Genomic DNA, 25171 nt, shown 5'->3' with positions numbered 1-25171 from the left:
CGTGAGATGTTAGATGTTTCTGTTTCTCTTGTTAAGGATAATTTGAACAGTTTGAAGTTCTTCGGATGAGAGAAGAATCGATAATTGCAGAGAGTTCCAATCAATAATTATAGCTGGAAAAGCGGAGAACTGTTGAAATTGTTGCTGAAAGGAAATCGTTCCTTTCTCAGAATATAAAAGCGTATTTTTAAAAGGTGGCATATACCAAAAAATATGGCGATGTCCATGAAAAATTCCGTTTTTAAAAAAATACAAGATTAAGCATTTTGAAACGAGCTTGCCGAATTTACCTCTAGGTAAGTAAGTACACAGTGGTATAAGTTTTTTTTTCGTAGTAACGGCCATAGAAACGGCTGTTTACAGTAAGAACACGACCAAAAATATAGATAAGTTTTAACATATATGAACGATAGTGTGTAGTAAAGCTGTAAAGAGATTCACAACTCCATATCATTACTTGGGAAAAGCTTTGCCTGATTTACAATCACCGGCTCATTCATTTCCCTTATGAAAAGGAACATTTCCTACAACTGCGAAAACTTTTTACAAAATAGAACAACCATTACACCCCCCGGAGATCCAATCTGCATCCCCCCCACAATGTTTGGCTTGTTAAATGGTTAATCCACGATGTAAGAAACTTTAAGTGCATTTTTCTCAATGGTCTACTTTTGCCGACCAACTGACTTCACGCCGAATTCCTGAAATTTGGGGTAATCAAAGACCAACAGAGTCGAGATGCAATAAACTAAAAAATTCATAACATTTTAAAGGCTGTCAGGTGACACTGGATAATTTGTTCACTGAGTTTGGTGCAAAATAAGGTTATTTCCAAATAAAGCCTGTAGAGAGCACTGAAACAAGAGTTAACTGTCAAAAATTTAGTGTATTGCATAGAACGAAACAGAAACTTTCAAGATATACTTGCTTGAAAATCAAATCTTGTCTTGTAAAAGAGCAGGAACTGTTGGCGTCAATAGTATAAAATAAAACCTTAAAAGGCTGTGGCTGGTCACCATAGCAGCCATTTTCAGTAAAACCTTCAAAATTTATTTTTTCTTCACAATCAGACGCAATTGATCTTTCTGCACCATATTTAAACAAACTTTTTGGTCCATTTTTGAGGACCATTCAACGTTAAAGGCAAAAGCTCCTCACGAGACACTTTGCGTGACCGAAAGTTGATTGGTATTCGAAGTTCTTTGGATGAGAGATGATCGTTTAAATAAAGACAACTATTCTAGTTCGCACCTTTGGGTGGGAGATGATTGTTTAAATAAAGACTAGTCCGCGTTTTCCAAGTCCACGTTTTCCAAGTCCAGTACAGTCCTCGAAATACAGTATGCCAATACAGCGTTTGTATGAGCGAAAAATCGGGACTCAAAACTGGCCGCTTAATAGAGGATGGCCGCTTAATACAGGGCCGTTATATACAGGTTCCACTGTAGAAGTCTCTGGAAAACGCGAATAGCGAACGGGCAACAGCTGATAGTGCCAAATAATTACAAATAGGTGCGATTAGTCAGGATTGACCTAAGTAATTCTCCGCTAGTACTGAATAGATTAGCCTAAATAGCAAATGATTTAGCCTGTGAACAGGCTCTCTAGTCGAGGATGGGGCGAATGAAAAGCGGGGAGAAAGTGGATACCGTAACGATTCGATTTAGCGCCTTCCTTAATTCCAATAAGCGCCCCCTTTCGAATAAGCCCCCCTTCGAATGTGTTTTATTAATAAGCGCCCTTATTCCACTAAGCGACCCCTTTCGAATAAGCGCCCCTCTTCGAATGTGTTTTAATTAATAAGTGTTCCTATTCCAATAAGCGCTCCTATTCTAATAAGCGCCCCTATTGTAATAAGCTCCCCCATTCTAATATTATAATATTACAGCGAAGTCAGAGTACCTGCTGAACGGACTGGTTCATACCGTTTTAAAGTTTTGTTTTGAACATTCGGTTGTTTCTCCAACAAGAAATAAGCGCCCTGTTCTGAATAGGCGCCCTGTCCCGAATAAGCGCCCTGTCTCGAATAAGCGCCTTCTCTTGAGGTACCAAGGATATATAAGCGCCCCGGGCGCTAAATCGAATCATTACGGTATCCCCAACCCCTTTCCCCTCTCGGCCACTTCACTCTTAGCCAGTCCCCTCTCAGCCCTCTCATTAGTGTTACCTGTGAGTTAAGCAACGCGTGTCAGTTGTTACAGAACTGAACCTCCACTCTGTAAACTACATTATTTCAGTGGGTGGAAACTGATGAGTGTTTTTTTTTTTTCAATTCCCGCTGTTACAAATGATCATAAATCTTATACCGAGGTAATCCAAGTTGTCACTCTGTTGACCCCTAAGCAGCGGACGAAGTCACTCAAAATCATTGAAATGGACGCCTTTTCTTGACTCAGTTTTAATTATAAAACCTTGTGCTGTATATGGAATGTATTTATAAAGACTTTGACCTTGGTAGACTCCAAAAGGAAATCACGCCACCATCATTCGATGGTGTGAGAAAAAATCTTCTCAGCCCTGAAAAAAAATGCGTGTATGATTCCGGAAACTCGGTAATTAGATTGTCGAATTGCAACTCCGGGTCGGAATCGAAATATGTGGATTTGGGTTAACATCAATCGTTTTGGAGAATGAAGGTGGATAGTCGTTCAATATTTTGTTCTCAATTAAACGGTTGTGCATATAGTTTCCCCTGACTGAAAAAGCTTGCCTGAATCACATAACTGATCTATTTACCTTCCTTTACTTTAGTTTGCAAACGAACACATGTTTGGCAGCTGTCAAAAGCTTGGCTTGGGTCCTCGGGTCCCTTTCGCTTTACATGACAATACTTCTTTTGACGTGATGCGAAGAAAGGTAACTGCATTTGGATTGCACGGAGCAACAACATGACAATCATCAAAGTGTAAGCTGATGTTGCCCTTGCTTAATGTTCAAATGTCAAAACAGTTTTTGCTTGCGGCAATCCGGTTATTCGATTATCCTCAGTGATAGACGAAGATTATTAGTGTACCACGTTTTTCAGTTTATTATTTTTAAAAGTCCCAGTCACGTTCATACCGCCCTTTGAACACGGGATCATCACGAAGTGTCACGTCCCATTTTCCGCCCTGGATACTAAGCAAATATCAGATTTGTTGACCCACGAGGAAACATCAAGCTTGCTGACCCGCAAGGAATCAAAACGCTTCCCACTAAACTCAGCCTGATTTCTAACAGCTTGGTGTACATGGAGACAACAGTTTTCTACGCTTTGATCATTGCTATTAACACGTTTTTCGTGGTCAGCAGTTGTGAAGAGGAAGGTAAGATAAGTTTGGCGAGTTTCGATGAGTTGTTTCAAGGGATCTTTAATTCAAAAAAGTACATTTAATTTTATGCTGCAATCCACCCCGCTGTATGCATCAATTGATGGTGAAGTCCACAATTCGATAAATGCAACTTTGCGAAAGCAACTTGAAACCCAAAAAAATCGAGTAAATTCCTTGTGACAATTAAACGAATTTTTCGAGCGCTTACTTGCATTCTGAAGAAAAAACCTACACGTGAAACTAGGCTCGTGAGGGGTCACGTAACCTGTAGATTTTATATCTCTATCGCTACTTTTACGTGTAATTTCTCATAGTCAATTCAATTCTCTGAGTAATCTTGCACGTGTTAAGAAAATCAACTTTATTTACTAATATTACAGCAGGACTTTAGGCTACAGGATCGTGCATGACTGACATATATTTCAGAGTTTTGTCGTGACCGGCGGTCTGCTTGTCGTGAAGTGAAGCATGTTCTGTTCATCTCAGTTTTTTTCCGCAGACGAAAATGCTAAAATGCAGACGTTTGGCCAATGAATCACAATTAGTCGGGCGTCAGTTGAAAATCTTAAGTTGAGACTATAGTAGTTAACCTTCGTTTAGCAAGGCCTTTACGTTTTTTTTTTCTTCTTTTTATTGGAATGGAGAATACTTCGTCTTTAAGAGTAAGACGCTGCGACTCAGTCAGTTGGTTATTTTTCCTTGTCGGGTTCAAGTTCAACTTCCAAGATTGCAACCTTTCTCTTCATCGTATCGTTTCAGTTTACGTCTAAATTTATAAAGGAAACTAAGTATGATACACTTGTCAAAACAAACGCAACAAATCTGTCGCGAATTGTACAAACAAAACTTTACTGAGATAACAAAGGACTTTTAGCTTGACTTAATTACAAATTTTGAGTAATAAGATCTAGATCGGAACACATATTTCGGCCACTCCACAAGGCAGTCTAAAAAGCCTCCTGTCGGCATGTGAAGCTTTCATCAGGGAACTGCATTACCTGAGGCTAACATGTTCGAGAATCCTGCCACAATTTATACGTGTCGCTTGCGGGACGGTTGTAAACAAGTATATTTGCATTTGCACGCCTCGCAACAATTTCATTGCGGTAATCGTTGCAAAAGTGGCGCTTCATTCTTCTTAGTGCAACGCCACTTACCCGCAACAAAAACGCTGCAACACAAGTTCACTATGTTTATTTAAAACTGAAAGGATGCCGTTCACTGAGTCTAAGCAGTTATTCCTGGAACTTGAGTCGTGACAAAATTGCGGCGACAGATGGAAAAACTGTCAATAAAGTCCCTTTCACGTGTTTGTACGCGTCGCGCTACAGGATATAGCCATTTTTCAACCATTTTTTTCAACCGTACGTTTTTGTATGAAACAGAGCATAGATTTGATCAGTTTGGTCTAAAATAGGATATGTTTTGCACTGTGGCCTGAAATTGGGTATTCTGTTCAGAAAAAAAAATCGGGGAATGGCCAAGAGATTATGATCCTTGGAATGGCAAATTCTTTCTATGAGAAGAGCCTACAGCTAGGGTATCATGGTAGCTGTATTCATAAAAACAAAAGATGCCCAAAATAACGTGATTCCCTGCACGTGCGTCTCATACTGTCATAGGGGGAATCAGGCCACTAAAACCTCTCGTCAAACATTTAGGCCAATGGATCGAAGCCATTCCAGCTTGGTTGAATCCCGGGGCTAAACTTGAAGCCATGTATTAGAGACGTGTGTTTCAGCTTAAAAGCTGGTACCGAATTTTGGGGTCAGGGGCCCGTTTCTCGAAAGCCCCGGAAACTTTTTGGGCCCGTAGAGCCATTTTTAGTTCATCTGTATCTAAAAACGGAGAAGTGTATACGCCTGAAACTTCCTGTATGAAGGGAACCTCCGTTCATATTGAGAATACGTGAATTAAACAGCGTTGTAATCATATGGTTTTGGTGCGAAAACTTTTCGGGACCTTCGAGAAACGGGCCCCAGGTTTGGAATAGGGCATATCAAATATCCATGGCAACATTTGTCTGAAATAGGGAACCCATGTCAAGAAACGTGCGGCGACTTTGTTTAGTTAGTTTTAGTTTATTGAATACGTCACCAAATACAAGAACAAATAAATTCATTTAGACAAACAACTAACTTGAAATAGGCAAATAAGTAAATTCAAAGTAGTACGGAATGAGACGGGGGCGGGAAAAAAAAGAAACAGAACTAGCAGTCCCAATTGCGACCTAACCCCCTACTCAACATACATGCCGGATTAATGTATACTCTAAAAATAAAAGCAAACAAATACAAATGTGATAAATATGTAAATTATTGTATAAATATAAAACCTCTGGAGGGTATTTGCAACATGCATGTTCTTTGGGATGATAATTTTAGTCCAGTTCTTCCGTTATGATTGTGGCAGGAGATACCGATCACAGCAAAATCATATTTATCAAGATTTCTTCTATTTTTTTACCCCTCGAAGATTTTCTTTTTTTCTTTCCTCGATTTCTTGATCAGGTCCATCGATTCAAACAAGCACTGCAAGTGTTCTGCACACAAAAGATGATGAAATAGCACACTTGTCATGCGCAGCAGGTGGTGACCCATTACCGTTCATTGAATGGGAAAAAGATGGGACCATATTAAGGGATGACAGTCCGGGTATGGTGATAATATCCTGGAGCAATGACACCACCATACAGAGCCATCTTCTTGTAGCTGTCACTTCCGATGACAGACGAGGAAGGTATACTTGTGTTGCATCCAACCAGAAAGGAAAAACTCGTCGACAATCGTTTGTTATAGAAGATAGTAAGTAAAGAAATAAATAGACTGTAATTGAGCTTTTGATTATCTGACAATAAGACGTCTATCATCTCTTTTCTTTGTTTGAGAAGCACAAGAACATTAAAAAGTAGTACAAGCCCGATAAATAATTTAACGCACATCCGACGACACGTTATATATCTTTACAATGGGTCACTCTCGATATATCTGAAATTCAGCTTGATAGTGAGGCCTGGAGGACACAAACAAAAGAAATGAATAAACACGGTCATTCAATTTCCTTTGTTTGTGTCCTCTAAGCCTAACTGCCAAGCTGAATTTTAATATATCTAAAAAAGTCTATTCAAGAACCAGAATTTAATATGGCTCTTGATCCCAGTATAACCGGTCCACAGACCCTTTATTTTTTATTTGTGTTGCGTTCGTCGAGATCGTAAACAAAACTATTAGCCGAAGGGGATTGGAAAAAAGTCGGAACGCAAGGGGATGACCCTGAGAAAGACGCAAACTACATTATAAAAATACTAACTCAAAGACTCCAGGCTGATTCCAGTAACGTTATCTACACTGAACCAATTCTTTGCAGGTCAAACAAACAAAAAAGGACTCAATGACAAGGATTACATTGCCATTGGTGTGGCGACTGGCATAACGCTCTTTATTTTAGCTGTAATCCTGTATTTCTTGATTCGAGGAAAAAAGCGTCTGAAAGATGAAGATTTAGTAAGAACGTCCCGATTCACTGTAAATGGTCAAGTAAGTAGACTGTTTTTATGACATCCGACAAAAAATCTGCTTTTTTCGTGGAAATGTTCTTTGCGTCTAGTACACTAACTCTAGACAGAAAAATAATTAAGAACGGTTATTATATGTCTAGCTCCATGAGCGGGCAAAAAGATGAACCAAATCCTACGCTATAAACGGTTTCCCGAGCAGACAAGATGGCGCTATTTTGCTCGCTGGGGATTACACTTTGTGTCCCGCAAGGCGAAAATTTTCCCGAAGCTGAGGCAGGCTCATCAAAGTCCATATAATAAACTGCCAAGCTTGTTCGGCCAAGATTCCGGGCAGGATATTGGCCTGGAAGTCGAGGTCCATAGAAGCGCAAAAGACTTTGACCAATATCCAGCCATCTTGACTTGACGCTTTGCCAATGACACCATATATATGTTGTAGTCACGACCTTCAAACAGAGCATCAGTAAAGCTCGTGATGAGCATTTAAAAATTAGCATTTTTTTCCTTTTCTCCCTCTCTCTCCCTCTTTTCTTGCAGGACAACGACACACTGGAAGACGGGACCACTGACACCGACTTCGCTCTTCATACCTTTACAAGTCCTCCCAAAATCGATGCTTAGCCGAGCTCGTGAATCAGCGCTGGTACTACAGAGAAACCTCGGTTTAGTACACAGAACCTGAACTCTCCCTTCGCTACCCTTAGGGGATTTATCTGATTGAAGTTTAGAGCCTCTTGGCAGGGCTAGAGGAGGAAAGGTTGAAAGCCGAGGAGGACTTCATTAGCCGAGCTATTAATCGCGCGCAGAAATTAGAAAAGTGATTAAAACAAAGGCACTTCGTTTTCTTATCACTTTATTTGAGAAGCAGGGCAAACATGCTGTACAGTTTTTGACGCGTTTTCAATTTTACGGGACGCGGGCTGCGAGACAGTTGTTAAATTTCGGGACCGCAATCCGCCGATGTGGATTTCCAGGAGACAAAGACTTGTTACAAGTCCACACTTAAGCACACTGTTATTAACTAGCTGGAAAGATATAATGGTCTCAGACAGTTTTGCGCATAACTAAAGGGAAGCAGTTGTACCTAAAAATATTGCTGGAAATATTAAAGAGCCTTCTGTTCTAGACACTCTTTTGACTTGCGTAGCCCTTCATGACATATGCAGCATTTTTATCGTAGTTTCAAACTTTTCTACAACGGCTCTGATACCTTGCACACCTCCATCGGCAAAGGGCGCTGACAGACAGGAAGAGAACGATAAACTTCCTAACGCTCTTTAATCAGCCAGGTCGATTCAACTTCTTGTTCCTCAAGGCTGTCACGATGTTCCAAACACGTTTCAGCAGTGTTTAGGGCCTACAGGCATAGTTTCAGTTCTGATCCTCTTTTGTCACACAGCACTTCTCTTTCTTCGTGAAGGGCTGGAACTTGGCCAGAACCGGATGTGTTCGATTGCAAAACAGGCGAGTAGCAGCGCGGATCACGGCGTAAGCACCGCCCTCTCCGCTAGCGGTCTTCTCAGCAAAATTGCTTGTTCTGCAGACCACGGCGGTGAAACCAGCCAACAAACTTTGGCCCGGGATATTTCTCGCCCCAGTTTCCTCACTGGTTTACTTCGTACTCCTGCTGTCGGTCCTGCTGCTCCATCCGCGTGTGAGACTCAAAGAAATTCACGGCCGAATTTGTTTACTGTCTTTGGTGCCCCCTGCCTTTGCTAGACTTTTTTTTTTTTCGTAGGTCCCAAAATCAACCCTAGCCCTATCCATACTTTGAAAACAGAAACTGTGGTCTGCACTGGGTCTTTCTCAGGTCTGTTCTATTATTTGGGATTCCCGATCATGTTTTGATGTTCGTTTAAAGGAGTAACGCCATGGTCTGCAGATCCTAAATTTTTTAAGCTCGTCGTTTGTAATCCGTGTTAATCTCCGGCATCAATTTGGTGCTGATCGTAGCGTTGCACTTGATCGACACGCGTTTTCATCGTTAGAAACCAAAAACACATACTACTCGTCGAAAGGTGGACGACATGTCTGCCATAGTACACAACCTGCAACCTCTGGCCTCTCTCTGTCACGCAACGCTTAATAACCGTCGTCTTCTACTGTCCTCTTCCCACTTAGTAATTGTTAGCATTCCCAGGTCGAGGCAAACGCATGGCAAACTGCGCGTTTGCAAACCAATATGGCGGCCGAGGTTGATGGACTGAGAAGAGATAAGAAAAGAGAGTCCAGAAGGGAAGAAGAAGAAGAAGATGAATCATCAGATAGGTACGTAAAATTATAAATGATCGTTGAAGAAAAGTTCGGCCTTTATTTCTAAATGACATTTCTTGTTTTTCGCGAGTTTAGCAGTGACTCAACTCGTGAAGACGGGCCCCATATTGGGAACGAAAAAACGACATCTGAACGTAAACACGATCATAAGAAAAAGAAGAAAAAGCATAAACACAAGCACAAGAGTCACAAGCACAAGCACAAACGGCACAAGCGAAAGGACAAGGAAGATGCGTCTGAGAATGGCGAACCCGCCGAGAAAAAGTCTAAAATTGCAGACGAACTTTTAGAACTCGAAAGAAGGAAAGCGTTTCTTCAAGAACAGCTGGCAGAGGCTGCTCAGGGAAACGAAAAATCTGCATATGAAAATGATAGGCTCCCTAGGAATAAAAAAGATGATGATGGCAGAGACAGACACAAAGAGAAACAAAGACATGAACAGGGAAGTGAAAGAAAGTTGCACGCCACCAGGGCTTTGTCTGATGGCCATGAAAAACGCAAGGAAAGGAGTCGAAGTCCAGCTAGAGATAAAGAGAGGAAAGAAGACAGTAAAGAAAATAGTAAACCACGTACAGACTCACAGAAAGATGAGAGATCTCGTGATCACTCGCACAGTCATCGATCAAGAAGACATAGCAGTTCTCATGACAGCAGTAAAACTGAGTTAAAATCTAGGCGTGATTCAAATTTAAAAAGCAATAGTTTTGAAAAGGATAAGTCTGCGCTCCAAGAGAGAGATTCATCCAAGGTTGACACTAACAGAAAGGACAGTGGAAGAAAATCAAGGTCGCCTAAACCCCATTCAAGATCTAAATCACCCAAGAAAGATGGTCAGTCTGACATCAGACAACAACACAAATCAAGGGAGAGATCAAAGAGATCAGGCAGTCGATCACCAAGGAGAGATTTATCAAAGGAGAGAAAAAGTAAACAGGAAGGTGGTAGAAGAGGGAGCAGATCACCAAAGAGACAAGGAAGGTCATCTTCAAGATCACGAAGACATAGCAAATCTCCAAAGCGGAGAAGCCGATCCCCAAGGCGTCGTAGCCGCTCTCCGAGAAGGAGGAGTAAATCTCCAAGGCGACGTAGTAGGTCTAGGTCACCACGCCGAAGACGCAATAGTGATAAATACAAGGGGAGTTATTCTGAAGGACAGGCGCATAAAGGAGACTCAGACCACGAGTAAGTTGCCATTATTTAAGCTGTTCTCTTGATATTCTTAACATAGATGTACAAGATGTACAGAGTAGTTTGCTACAAGCTCAAGGTTTCTATCCACTGATTGCTCAAGCTGCCCACAGACAAACCTTCAAGTCAACTTTCAATATTGATTGAAACAGTGGTCAACCAGTAGTTGAACCTATGATCTGAACACTGGTTGACATTTGAACCTACATAAGTTTGTGACATAGTCTGGCTTCCCCTTGTCTTCTCCACTGTAGCTTTGTCGCAGAGCACTTATGTACTCTGACTGCTGTGTACAAAGTCACAGGTTCAAGAACTTGGAATTTTTGGAGTGGCTTTTTGTCACTCACTAAGTAATATCCTTGTGATATTTCTAGATAGCTTAACATGATGATAGAAAGATGTAACCTAAACTTTTCAAGATTGTTGTCTCATACACAACAATTCTTGCATCTTTTTCTTTTATCTTGTCCTCCTCAGCATTTGTTCCTCGTAAACTAGTATTTTGAACTCTCCCTTGATGTGAAGATACTGTAACTTTCATGTACAGCATGATAAATTACTCATTACGCTATGCCTTTAACAGTCATATTTTGACGTCTCTCACATTTCAGTGCTGACCTGTACAATTTTGAGATGGAGGAGGAAGAGCAAGAAGATGAAGATGCAATCATTGAGAAAAGAAGACTTCAAAGGCTAGCCATTTTGCAGAAGTACCAAGGCACTACATCAAATGCACCATCGATAGCAACCTCACTTGTGTCACAGTCACCATCGGCAGACAGATCAGACAGCGAAGATAGTGATGCTGTGGAAAAGCTAGCCACTGAGGATTTAGAAAAAGAAATAGCACTGGCCAACAGTCAAACAAGGAATGAACTTAAAGATGCTGTGAAGGAAAAGGAATCTAAACAAGATAGTGAGACAAAATCTGGTGTTGGTGATATGTTTGCTGATGATGATATGTTCTCTGACAATTATAGTGTAAGTACTGTATATATTTCTGTTCACATAATTTGGCCATATCAGAGTTTTAGTCAGAAAATAGCACTTCTGTTTCTTCTGTAGTTATTTGTTTATAGGAAGGTTTTAGTTAAAAATTACAGTTACATGTAGAGGAAGCTTTTAGTAAGAATCTAGCATATTTGTAGAATGTACTTGTACGTGACATCAATTTTTCGATCATGTACATTTATAATGACACATTTGTACACAGACACTGTATGTTATAGTTGATGTTTTTTTAGTGAACCTAGTCCAGATGGAAACTCCACCATTCCAAGGGTGATTATCACTTTCTATTGTTTCTATTGTCAATATTGTTTGGTGTGCCTACATACAGTGTATTTTTTTTTTCATTTCAGAGTCCTGCAAGAGCTCTAAAAGTGGAGGCTGGAAAGGAGAATCCTAACCTCACAGACAACTGGGATGATGCTGAGGGATATTACAGTAAGATGACCTTCTATATATTTGTATATGTGCATGTATCATGTGCAGGCTTTTAGCCAGGATTTGAAAAGTGGGCGTCTAGATTGTGCTATAGGGTCTGCTCAAATGAACGATTATTTATACACACTGTAAGTGCTCAACATGAGATGCCTGGACACCCATCTGGCTACATGTGATTATAAAAGGCTGCTTGTGTATACAGTCATGTGCATTAAGACTTAGTTTCAGTGAAAAATTTATACTGCCTCAAAAAAGTGACCACCTTTAAGGTATTATTTTAAATCAAGAACAATCATTTTAAACTACGTGTAACACCATCAAACTTGTCCAGTAACGTTTTGTTTTTCCTTATCTGGGAGACACGGTACACCAATGATCAGCATGCAATGGAATCACCATTTATGTTATTGTGTGTATTCTTTTTGTAGGAATTCGCATCAGTGAAGTTCTTGACAAGCGTTACTGTGTTTATGGTTACACTGGGGCAGGAGTATTTGGCAATGTTGTACGTGCAAGAGATCAAGCAAGGGGAAACCAAGAGGTGGCAGTGAAAATCATTAGGAACAATGAGATGATGTAAGATGCTGCTTAATAAGTTATTTAGTTATTTTTGAAAGATTTTCAAAAAAGTTTAGCCAAGGGATGAAATTCTGGCTCAATTTGCATTTGTAACATTTACAGTTAAAAGCACGGTTGATCCATGAACATTTGGCATATTCATTTGTACAATCATGCACTTGTGACCACTATAGAATGAAAACTCAAGTATGTATTATGCACTTATATATCCCTATTTAACTTATGGTTGCGTACTGTGGGGTAATAATTACGAGGCTCGATTGTCACAATTGGTGAGACTACAAAACAAAGCTATTAGAATAATCAACAATGTGCCACTTCGTGATCATATTACTCCCCATTTATGTAAACCTTGGTCTTATTAAGCTTCCTGACACTGTTAAACTATATACCTGCCAGCTATTATATGACCACTTAATTGATGAAAAACTGTCTAATTACACCTTATCTCTGGTACCTGAGCAGCATAACTACGTTACTTGAAGTGCATCCCTACAACACTTAAATCCCGGTTTCTCCAGAATAAATATAAGGAAATTTTGCCCCACTGTTATTGGATGTTACTATTGGAATGACCTTCCTTTATCTATACATAACTTAGCGACTAGAAAACGTTTTAAAAAGGCACTCTTCCAGTATTATTTTGCTCAGTATTAATTAATTCATACCTCGTCCTCTCCTATGTTAAGTTAACTTTTTTACCCTAATTATTATTGTCAATTAAACAAGGGCATCTAATTAGCTTGCTATATTTTTGCCCTTTTCCAGTAGGAATTAGCAAGGAGTGACAGGCCTGCACAACTTCTAACAATGGAAACTTTTGTACCATGTAATATATGACCCCTTTATAGTTTTGCTCTTACGAGTATGTCTTTTAGGGATTTACCTCTTTTATACGATATTAGTGGTGGCTCTTTGAAAATTTGCCGTAGAGAAGGCTGATTTTGTATAAAGTGCCATTTTTCCATTAAAACATTTTTGAGGATGGGCACTGATGGTTGATATTGTGTTACAAAAGGCAAGAGTTCTTTCCGGCTTTCATGTTTTTGTCTTAACGCCGATTCCCTTTCTGTGAATTTAATATCTGAAAGGAGTGTTTCGATCAGATTTTTTGGATAACCTCTAGCAAGGAGACGTGATTTGAATTTGTAAATGTTCTCTTCAAATGTTGCTCTTGAAGAGTTAGTTCGTAAGAGTCTTAGAGCTTCGCCCTTCACGAATCCCTTTTTGACACCCGGTGGGTGGCTAGAGGAAAAATGAGTGTATTGAAAGGTTTCAGTTGGCTTAAAGTGTGTTTTTATATCCAGGATGGATTGATCTCTAAATCGTTTGCCTTTGTATACAACTGTATCCAGAAATGTAGTTTCAGTATTTGAAATTTGTCCGCCGATAGCGGTTTAGGTTTGGATTTGTTATTTAAGCCTCTCGCTGGCAAATTGCTTAACTCCAGCGAGAGGCTTAAATAACAAATCCAAACCTAAACCGCTATCGGCGGACAAATTTCAAATACTGAAACTACATTTCTGGATACAGTTGTATACAAAGGCAAACGATTTAGAGATCAATCCAACCTGGATATAAAAACACACTTTAAGCCAACTGAAACCTTTCAATACACTCATTTTTCCTCTAGCCACCCACCGGGTGTCAAAAAGGGATTTGTGAAGGGCGAAGCTCTAAGACTCTTACGAACTAACTCTTCAAGAGCAACATTTGAAGAGAACATTTACAAATTCAAATCACGTCTCCTTGCTAGAGGTTATCCAAAAAATCTGATCGAAACACTCCTTTCAGATATTAAATTCACAGAAAGGGAATCGGCGCTAAGACAAAAACATGAAAGCCGGAAAGAACTCTTGCCTTTTGTAACACAATATCAACCATCAGTGCCCAACCTCAAAAATGTTTTAATGGAAAAATGGCACTTTATACAAAATCAGCCTTCTCTACGGCGAATTTTCAAAGAGCCACCACTAATATCGTATAAAAGAGGTAAATCCCTAAAAGACATACTCGTAAGAGCAAAACTATAAAGGGGTCATATATTACATGGTACAAAAGTTTCCATTGTTAGAAGTTGTGCAGGCCTGTCACTCCTTGCTAATTCCTACTGTGATACTTTCCAGACAGAGCCCCGTTCTGACACGCGAAACCTCAACATAACACACAATACTGTACATTGTGTACCGTACAAAACTTAAAGAATATATCAAGAAATGCGCACGATATACTGAACGCTTTACTTCATAACTGAGCAAAAGCATTCAAAACATAGTGTATTTTAACACAAAACGATACTAGTACTCAAAAGCCATGTTATATTATGAAAAACTCCACTTAACCACCTCTACAAAAACACAACTTAGAGCTTGAGAGCATATAGGATCGAAAATACAGCAAACTGATTGACTGGCAAGGACCAATCAGAATGCGCCTTTTTCGATCCCAACTTCAAAATGCTGTGGCTATATAAACCCAAACTGCCAAAAAGTCCCTTGGTGGATCAGAATTGAGTTAAACACTCTACTGTTCCACTTACAAATAATTGAAAATAGCAACTGACGAGAATCGTGAAGACTCGAAACCGCGGTCTTGCTTAAAACCACAAATTGCTTAACTCCAGCGAGAGGCTTAAATAACAAATCCAAACCTAAACCGCTATCGGCGGACAAATTTCAAATACTGAAACTACATTTCTGGATACAGTTGTATACAAAGGCAAACGATTTAGAGATCAATCCATCCTGGATATAAAAACACACTTTAAGCCAACTGAAACCTTTCAATACACTCATTTTTCCTCTAGCCACCCACCGGGTGTCAAAAAGGGATTCGTGAAGGGCGAAGCTCTAAGACTCTTACGAACTAACTCTTCAAGAGCAACATTTGAAGAGAACATTTACAAATTCAAATCACGTCTCCTTGCTAGAGGTTATCCAAAAAATCTGATCGAAACACTCCTTTCAGATATTAAATTCACAGAAAGGGAATCGGCGCTAAGACAAAAACATGAAAGCCGGAAAGAACTCTTGCCTTTTGTAACACAATATCAACCATCAGTGCCCAACCTCAAAAATGTTTTAATGGAAAAATGGCACTTTATACAAAATCAGCCTTCTCTACGGCGAATTTTCAAAGAGCCACCACTAATATCGTATAAAAGAGGTAAATCCCTAAAAGACATACTCGTAAGAGCAAAACTATAAAGGGGTCATATATTACATGGTACAAAAGTTTCCATTGTTAGAAGTTGTGCAGGCCTGTCACTCCTTGCTAATTCCTACAATGAAAATGAAAACTCTTCACATACATGTAATTTGCAAGATTTGTGTTTTAATTTACGGTTTAAAAATGCTATATCCTTTTTTCAATATGAAGAGCCTTCATTCTGTAGTCACTTAAAGAATGTACAAAAATATATTAAGTGTTAACAGCTTGAATGCCCTCACTGTAACAGCTGTTCCATTGGCACAACAATGAGGGCAGTGTCTATAATTGAGGGGCTAGGGATATACATGTGCATGTATTGCCAGCCACTGACAGCCCCAGGATAATCAAACTCCTCTTGTGACAAACACTAACTGTTTCACTCTTATGTTTCCTGTATCTGTTTAATCATAGGCACAAAACAGGCCTCAAAGAACTTGAATTCCTAAAGAAGCTGAACTCGGCTGACCCAGATGACAAGTATCACTGCCTGCAATTGTTTCGACACTTCTTTCACAAGAATCATTTGTGTTTAGTCTTTGAATCACTCAGGTGGGTACAGTGAATTGTATGCACATTTTAGACATTGTTGATAGTACATTGCATGCTACAGTAGCTAGCTATCAGGATATTGAAGTTCCCAAGTTTCATTGTTAGCCTTACATGTACAGGTGCTGCACATGTATTTGTGAACTATTTGATATTTTCTTATGTTCTGGTGTACGTTGTATCTTAATGTATTATAATGTACGTACATTTATGAAACAAAGTACTGTAAAAACCAAATTGCACCAAGGGTATCATTAAACAACAACATTTAAGTACTATGATCGAATATTGTTTACACATACAGAGAAAGGGGAAGTTTAGCTCACTAAGGAAACTATTCCTAAGGAAACAAAGATAGGGACCTTCTTCCAATCAGTACATTTACCCTCAAGTGCTTGTGGATCTAGGAACATCTCTAGTCAGTCAGCACGCTTACTGTGAGATAAAAATGTACCTAAGGAGGAGGGGAAGTACACTAACAGTATTTAGGTACACTGTATATTGAACTGCATTTCCTTTGTTGAATTACAAGTGGTGGCTTATTCTTTTGTTTTACTTCAATGATACTTACAAGTACCTCTTAAAATGATTTAACAGAAGGCAATATGTACATGTAATGCTATTCATTTGCTGTTCAATTGTTTATATTTTGTTTTATTCTTGTGATTAGCATGAACTTGAGAGAAGTTTTACGCAAGTATGGTCAAAACGTGGGACTGCATTACAAAGCAGTGCGATCTTACAGTCAGCAGTTATTCCTTGCCCTGAAACTCTTGAAGAAGACTGGTATAATCCATGCAGACATTAAACCTGATAACATCCTGGTAAGGTACACTAGAATCTTGGTAGCTAGAAAAGAAGTTGAACATGCAATTTTTAAGCAGGCAGATTGTAATCACTTACAGTGTATGGTTTATCATATGCTTTTTTACAATGTGCATGTATGTTTCACACACTAGTACTACATGTATTGTAGTTGTACTATACATTTGCTTGTGTCTTCACTCCTTAAGTTTATCCAGTGCATGTGAACTGCAGCAGGGTTGTCATTAATTTCTTAGTCACCTGTAGCCTTATTGTCCACACCCATAGCAAATTTGTTACTTTGTGGGTGAATTCTCTAAACAACAGGGAATTTCACCTGTAGCATCAAGGGAAAATCAGGCATACTCAGCCATAACAGGTGTTACGGCTTACGGCCCTTAATGACAGCCCTGCTACAGGGTGCTGTTCATGTACATGTATGTATGTCCTGTAGTTCGAGTCACTTAGCTATGAATAGCACAGTGTCTGGAGGGTCCAGTTCAAATGTCTTCTGAAGGCCAGAAATCATTTTAAATTTGTTTCTTTGTACGTATTTCTCAACATACATACATGTACATTCTAGAGTATAGCTGTGTTTTTGCAAGCTATCAAAGATTGTCCTCAGGCAGCAATCATTGTTTCCTGGCTCAGTGATTTGTGTAACCCCCTACAGAAGTAAAAATGCCAGGTCTCTTCTCAATATTGCTATTTTGATGTAAACCTGTTATTGTTAATCATTTTGTCTGTTTTTTGTTGCAGGTGAATGAATCAAAACTTGTTGTAAAACTGTGTGATTTTGGATCAGCTTCCTTTGCTGCAGACTGTGATATAACTCCATATCTAGTCAGTCGTTTTTATAGAGCACCTGAAATAAGTAAGTTGTTTTTTTTTATCGTAAAAAATATGGACATTGAGTTGTTTATATGATCATGTAGACTGATGGGTCCATTTAATTGTGACACAACTTTTATTGAACTGATTTGACCTTCCTTTGTGCTCTGTTTTGGAAAGAAAGTGGAATGCCAATTTTTTCAACCTCCAAGGGAAACGTAACCTGCAAACACATAATCTGTCTGTGTTTAGAGCAGGCTTTTACCCAGGATTTAAAAAAGTGTAAGTGAAGCCTTGGAACCCAATGGCTCATAGCTGCTGGAGCTTATCCTGGTTTCTGTAGCATGAAGCGGCTAGGAGTATTTCTACTTCCCCTGGATGGGAGGCTTGTCCATTGCAGGTCACTCCCCCGCAATTTGTTAGGTTTCCCCAACAATTTGCCGGTACCCATTTATGCTCTTGGGTGGAGAGAGGCACTGTGAGAGTAAAGTGTCTTGCCCAAGAACACAACACAATGTCCCCAGCCAGTGCTTGAACCCGGACCGCTCGATCTGGGGACGAGCACACTCACCATGAGGCCACCACTTCTCCCACAGGATTTGAAAAGTGGGTGTCCAAAATGTGCTATAAGGCCTGCTCAAATGAACAATTTATAAGGCAACATATAAAAAAATAGGACAATTTTCTCTAATAAGTGGCTGTCCACAGGATGCCTGGATGCCATCTGGCTAGAGGCCTGGTTTGCAGGCCAGGGGAAATGAAGAATACAAGCTAGAGTTTGCACCATAATTTCATGTGATGTTTTTCTTGTTTTTAGTTATAGGAGCAAAGTATGACTACAACATAGACTTATGGTCTGTGGCAACTACAGTGTTTGAGCTTTACACTGGAAAGATTATGTTTTCTGGAAAAACCAACAATGAAATGCTCAAACTGATGATGGACTACAAAGGTAAAATTCCCAACAAGATGATTCGAAAAGGGGCACTGCGGGATCAACACTTTGACGAAAATTGTAACTTTCTTTACCATGAGGTTGACAAAATCACTCAAAGGGTAAGTCATGTTAATTGTTTCGGAAAAAAAAATTAGAGGGTACCTTAAGCTTGGTAGAAATACACCCATACATACATGTATGTATGAGAAAATTGTTAATTAGTTATTGACATGTGGCACTAATCCATTCAACAAAAATTCTGGTTTGGACTTTTCCAGTTGTCGTTGACAAATAAAAGCAAAAAGGAAGTTTCCTTATAAAAATGAATTTAAAAATTTAGATAAAAAGGGTGGCATGGAACAACATTTCCTGGAATTCCCAAAAAAGCAGACAACTTTGTGAAAATGTTTGAAAATAACTATTTCTTTCTGGGACATGACTGTATACTCGTGTAGACTGTATGAGCTTCTGCACACCATTTGACACTTGCATATATGATTTCTGAAGGATAAGGATAATTTTATTTAATGTCATATGCAGAGGATGTGGCTACCCAAACCCTGAGCCAGAGTGATAAAAGTGTTTGACAAGTTAAAAGTACTACACATATCTATGTACACTGCAAGTGTTACTTTGGCCAAGTCTAAAAATTGTTGGTTTGATAAATTTTCTGTATATAATTTTTGTTGAAGAGAGACTGTGCATTTATACATTCCCAGCATTTGTGGAACTTACATTTTAAAGAGCACTTGCAAACTCTGTAACAGTGCTTTGATCCAAAAAGACCTGGTTTCACAATGCTGATGAGCTACTGCAACCTTCTTTTTCTAGGGAAAGATAACTGTAATGGGCACAATCAACCCAAACAAAGAAGTGGTTGAATCCTTACTTGGTTACAAAAAGCTGAACGAGGAACATAAGCGGAAAGTCATGCAACTGAAGGATCTACTTGACAAATGTCTCATGTTAGACCCAGCAAAAAGGATCTCACTCAATCAGGCTCTCACACATCCTTTCATCACAGAAAAGGTTTGAGCCGACGAACACTGTTAATAAGACTTGAGTTTTTGTGTGTTCTTGAATCCACCATTCACTCTATTCTAATTGTTAGACATTAGACATTTTAAGAGCGGCTCTTAGATACATGTAGTTGCACACTTTTGTGAATGGCTGCATATGTCTTCACAAACTGTTGTTTGTAATTTTTCACACACAAAGCTACATGCTCTTATTCTGAGACTAATGGGGCCACTGCATACATTCTACAGAAAGATATATGTACAAGGAAGCAAAGTTTGTGTTAAGGTGTAGTCTCAGTGATGTGAAGTCATGGGCATTGTACACTGTAGGACAGCTTCTTTTGGGAAACCTAAGTTCATTCCTATCACACTTTCACATGATGCATGCAAATTGCATCAAGTAATCATTGTTACAGAGTGTAAGTCAATAGATCCTTTGTATATTAGTCACGAATTTCCAAAACAGTACACACATCATGGGCAATGTGCATGTGTTTTTCATTATGTTATGCCCAGGTCAAACAGTTCCAATGTGGGAGGAAATGAAATCTTGTTTGACCTTCCTGTTTTGGACTGCATACAATGTTGACATGCCGTGATACTGATCGCAAATGTTTGATCATTGTTGGAAAAATGATGTCATTGTTGAAAAGTGTTGGGAACGTTCTAACCAGGGCTTGTGTTAGTTGAACTCAGGACTCAGACGTGAGTGACAAAGAGTTTCAAATCACGCTTTAAATAATATGAAAAAAAGAACCATCCATGATGTAGACTGTATTGTTATGTGGTGTATAAGTGCAAACTGCCACCCCTAAATTTAGCTAGAATGTTTTGAAAAGAACGGAAAAAATACCTAGTTGTAGATTAAATGATGAACTTCTCTATATCTTGTGATTCTTTTAGCCCTACTTAAGCAGTGTCGTTTTTCCATTACTAATTAGCCAATTCGACCATTATTGTAGCAACTAAGCTAAGATTAAGTTTGTAAATACAGTTATGGTGCGCAAATTGTGTGTTGGTTATTTTGGGGGGGAGGGAAAATACATGTTTGCTGTCTTTTGATTCTTAATTTTAAAGTTTTTTTTGAATGAGTAAATTTATAAGTGTATCAACTTGTTTATTGGGTTCTGGCCTTCAAAGCTTAACCAGAGGATCTACACCATAATATCATGGGTGACAAATTACTCCATAATTTTGGCGCGAAATTTAAGCGTTAATTTATAAGTTCACATGTGAAATTACCAAACTTCCATGGCAACGTTTGGCGCAAAATTTCTCGTGTACTCGTGAAATTACGAAATAATTTCACTTGCGCATTGTACGCACGCACTCATGTTTGGGTTTTGTGCTGCTCTCTTGTCTGGATTTCATGTTGGCTTTCGCGTGATGGAATTACAGAGTATGAACCATCTCCCTTGTCTTGGCTCTGTCGTTCGAGCAAGGTTACTCGAAGCTCTGCCACAAACAAGAGAGCTCTCAGCTCACAGCTTAACCCCGAATAGCAGGCTAATACTTACTGCGGAACGCACCGTGTATTTCTTATGCAAGGACTGTGCATCCAACCTTGAACATTACGTTTTTAACCGACAATAGATCGTGCAGGAAAACAGTAATATTGAAATTAATATTACAACTAATTATTATTAATTGTATTGATTTTGCTGTCTTAAGATGGCAGTGTATTGTGATAACTTAGCAGCCAGTTATCTGCAGTCAGAAATATGACAATTAACTTTATTAAAAGCAGCTCCTTATTTACCCAGATTTTGCTTTGTAGTGGCAAAATTAGTTGAAACCAGATTAAAGATTATTATTTTCTTGATTATATTTTTCTTTTATCATATTCTGACTGTAATGTGTTATAGTTTCCCCACAGGAACAACCTTGGTACTGAGTGACAATCAGCTTAACATGTTCAAGAATAGCTATAGCATTTATTTCTCCAGTACCTAGGGTAATGTTCACTGTTATTTCAAGCTTCCTACTAAATTTGAAGGTTCTATGCCAATAATTAAAAGTCTGAAATTACTTTCGATTGCTACAGTTCTTTATATCTGAATAAATTTAGACAGTGCTGCACTTTCTCAGAGTAACCAGAACTGAAAATAGTGGATTGGTCGTGTTTGTGGAAATCAAAACCAAATGTACAGTTGCAGTGTAGTCATAAATGGAAATGTATTAGTTCACCTAGTCTACCTCTCTAGGTGGAAAAAGTCTTGAATTGGACTGTGTTGATCACACTAGGTGGACCACTCCAGAGTTGGAACTATAAATATTGATAATAATGTAATCATTTTGTCATGAACGTTTTAAGTGGCGTTAGCAGTGCCAGTCAGAGTCTCCCTGTTTCCCTCAAGGGTTGTTAAAGGAGCTCAGTCACGGTTTGCACATTTTGAAAAGTTTAGCCTCAATTTTTCAAATTCGTCGTTTGCAATCCGTATCAATCTTCTCCATCCTTGACCATCCTTGTTCCTTTATGGTTTATTGTTATCTCTTTGATGTTTCCCTATCTTAGTAAACTATTATTTTCAGGTTTCTTTCCAATTAAAGGAGATTTTGTAGGTGGCCAAAAAAAAAAAAAAAAAAAAAAAAAGACGAAACACCGTGACTGAGCTCCTTTAAGGTTTGAATAAATTCAAGCATAGGGTAGTAGGGGCTTGGTGGTGGCATTGAGACAACTTGAGGACATAGACAGTGTACAATCGACCTTATCGAAGCACAGTATTTTGGTATCATTGCTAACCAGTTCTTCTCTTACATTTTGCCTTTATGCTGGTTGTGCTACTGAATCCTCACACGGTTATACGGTGAAAATGGATTAAAGAGATATCGCATCTTTATTGGAGGTATTCCTGTGAGACATAACACAAAGGACATGGAAAACCTAAATGTACAGTGGCTCAAAAGGTCTTGGTTTCCCAGTATTTGACATTGCAATACGGGAGTATTTGTCAGTGTATTTACAGGTGTTTTGCTTTCACGTTTTGTTTCCTTCAGTTTACTTGCATGTAACATGATATTTATTTGAATTCCTGCCTTTCTCATTGATTCTGGTTGGAACCCTTCTTTGTGACCATTCAGTGCGGATTGAGTACTTTCATGTAGCGTGTTTCAGTAATACGCTGTACAGGCTGGTTCTGATTTTTAAGGCCGTAGTAGGTAAAACCATGTCACACCATGCAGGTGAAAAGCTACTCGTAAAAGAGAGTACATGTAACTTAAGCTGCAGTGTAAGAATATGACTATGCATGTAGTTATCAAGTTGGCTTGATGAGAAACATCACATTAAGTTTTGAACATTTTTGGCAGACATATTTACGCGTGTGTGCTCTATCTACAAGATCCCTCGCAAGGCTTAACGGAGATCAACATCAATGTAGATGATGGTCAGCGAGAAAATAGCATCATGATGTACAACCAATTCTAAAAACTTACATAAAAGTGTCTAGCAATTAGTGAGGTGACCAAAGTTACTTTGTCAACGAAGCGAAGCCCTGAAGCCCAGTATGCCTGGCAATGGTGGAAGCTTAAGACTTTATCTGAAAGAACTAGAAGCCGAGCTATTACAGAGCTTAAAGGAACTCAGTCACGGTATTTTGAGTTATTTTGGCCACGTACAAAACTAGCTCTAAATTGAAGGACACCTGAAAATAATAGTTTACTTTGATAGAAAAACACTAAAGAGATAATACTAAACCATAAAAGAACAAGGATGGTTGAGGATGGAGAAGATTGACACGGATTACAAACCACGAACTTGAACAATTTAGGATTAACTTTTCAAGATCTGCAAACTGTGACGTAGCTCCTTTTAAGGGAAACAGAGTACGTACACTAACATGTGCGGGGAAGGTTGGATGCAACAGCTTGCTTGCAGTTGAATTAGATTCATTTTGTAACATTTTTTAGTCTCCGTAAAGCTTTCCAAAATTGTTTTTAAAATACGCCCTTTTTAGAGCCCCACCTCTGACGTACATGTATCCATCAGTTTCGTTAAGTTGGTTTCCCATCAGTGTTTTTTGTTTCCACTGCAGGTGGTAGAAGGCAGTCAGAGGTAACCAAAGGTACTGTGACATCATTGAGATTAATAATTATTTATTAATAGCAAGAGGGGATGAAGGGCAAATAAATAAATAAATAAATAATAAATAAATTGAAATATTTAGAGAGGAAGCCACATCAGCCTTAACTGGTTTTCATGTGAGCCCTACATCCTGGTCGTACTGGAATTTGGAGACGTTGGTTTTTGTGGAGGGAAGAAAACCAGTGTACCCGTCGAAAAACCCTCGGAGCAAGGCGAAACCCAACAACACTGCCCACATACATTGTATGACACTGGACCGGAATCTACCCCGGGCCACACTGTTGGGAGGTAAGCGCTCTTTCCACGACGCCAATCCTGCTCCCCGGTTGTTGGTTAATCCCCAACCCACTGTTATTTACATGTAGCATTTGCCAAAAACTGAAAAGGAATCGTCTGCGTTCAACCAAGCTAACAGCGCGGAACCTCACATTTACAAGTCGAGCCACTTGCTAATCCTCTCCCAATTCTTGTGCCAGGTTTCCCTTTGGGTTCCTGTCATCTCACGAGCACTGACTTCATCAAATTTACATAGCTTGCCATCGTTTATGGATTTCTACAGATCTCTACGTCTAAGCTTTTCAAAAATTACAATAGTGAAAATTAGCGGGATTGCTTCTATTATTTTCATTATCCCACTGATCAAGTGATTTGATACTTATATACTTGTTTTCTTCTCCTAGGTGAGTCGTAGAGACCTTTCAGTAAAAGTATCAGCGAGCATGCAACCTGTGAACTACCCGTGCGTTGACTAAACTTTGCGCCAGGACCTTGCTTGCGCTTCGTGCCCAAGACAGAGAAAACGATTAGGACTAAGCCTGACTAAGCTTGGATTTTGACCAGTCACGCCTCATTGGTCTCAAACATTCCTAGAAATAAGCTAACGAGATTGTAACTCTTTTCTCTCAAAGCTTGAGATCAATTTTCGGGTTGCACTTTCTAAACGAATTGCCCGTCGTGGATTTCCTGTAGATCAGCGCGTGTATAACTGTTTCAGTATCGAATTGGGAAGAAATCTCAAGGTTAGCTTGTGATCACAGTATCCACAAATACCTGCAGGAGGAGTCTAGTAACAATGAGTTGGGATTTTTGCAAGCGCCGTGATTAAAGTTCGATGCATCTCTGCTTTATTGTGTTATAAATTTTAAGTTATGTAGTGAACAACATGGCATGCCGGAGTCTGTTGTTGATTTTACCTGAGCTTAGCCTGAGTATCCTGACTTTCTCTCCCTTCTCTTCCCCGGCATGATACTCGGGCTAACTTGAGTTGGTCTTAGATCAGGCTTTTGCTTCCACCATCTCCATAAACGAACCCCTGATTTCAGCATAGTTAATAGAGGGGAATGGTTATGAAACCCGACAAATGTCTTTGTTGTAGATTTTTGTTCGCTTTTTTGGCCTTGACCGTGCACAAAACACAATAGTTGT

General features: G+C 39.2%; 2 protein-coding genes across 4 annotated transcripts; both read left to right on the top strand.

Annotated features, from left to right (window-relative positions):
- Window positions 1–2368: 2368 nt before the first annotated feature.
- Window positions 2369–7953, top strand: LOC145465397 (vascular endothelial growth factor receptor kdr-like). The gene is made up of 4 exons (XM_081449178.1): window positions 2369–3305; window positions 5822–6115; window positions 6678–6847; window positions 7366–7953. Exons 1-4 carry the CDS (start codon window positions 3230–3232, stop codon window positions 7447–7449), a joined length of 624 nt encoding a protein of 207 aa, XP_081305304.1. The 5' UTR covers window positions 2369–3229; the 3' UTR covers window positions 7450–7953.
- An 88-nt stretch (window positions 7954–8041) lies between these two features.
- Window positions 8042–25169, top strand: LOC145465390 (uncharacterized). 3 transcript variants are annotated; one of them, XM_081449171.1, is made up of 12 exons: window positions 8042–9096; window positions 9178–10284; window positions 10902–11271; window positions 11652–11736; window positions 12165–12312; window positions 15937–16074; window positions 16742–16895; window positions 17635–17749; window positions 18524–18762; window positions 19475–19672; window positions 23697–23726; window positions 24427–25169. In XM_081449171.1, the coding sequence occupies exons 1-11, from the start codon at window positions 9011–9013 to the stop codon at window positions 23718–23720; spliced, it is 2664 nt and encodes an 887-aa protein (XP_081305297.1). In that variant the 5' UTR covers window positions 8042–9010; the 3' UTR covers window positions 23721–23726; window positions 24427–25169. The 3 variants fall into 3 exon arrangements, with proteins under 3 accessions (XP_081305297.1, XP_081305298.1, XP_081305296.1); XM_081449172.1 differs by lacking the exons at window positions 23697–23726; window positions 24427–25169 and adding an exon at window positions 21539–22262; XM_081449170.1 differs by lacking the exons at window positions 23697–23726; window positions 24427–25169 and adding an exon at window positions 21528–22262.
- The last annotated feature ends 2 nt before the right edge of the window (window positions 25170–25171 follow it).

Source organism: Orbicella franksi, chromosome 13 (genome assembly GCF_964199315.1).
Source record: "Orbicella franksi chromosome 13, jaOrbFran1.1, whole genome shotgun sequence".
NCBI classification, from domain to species: Eukaryota; Metazoa; Cnidaria; class Anthozoa; order Scleractinia; family Merulinidae; genus Orbicella; species Orbicella franksi.
Note: the sequence above shows the minus strand (reverse complement) of the source record. Positions and strands in the feature narration are given on the sequence as shown.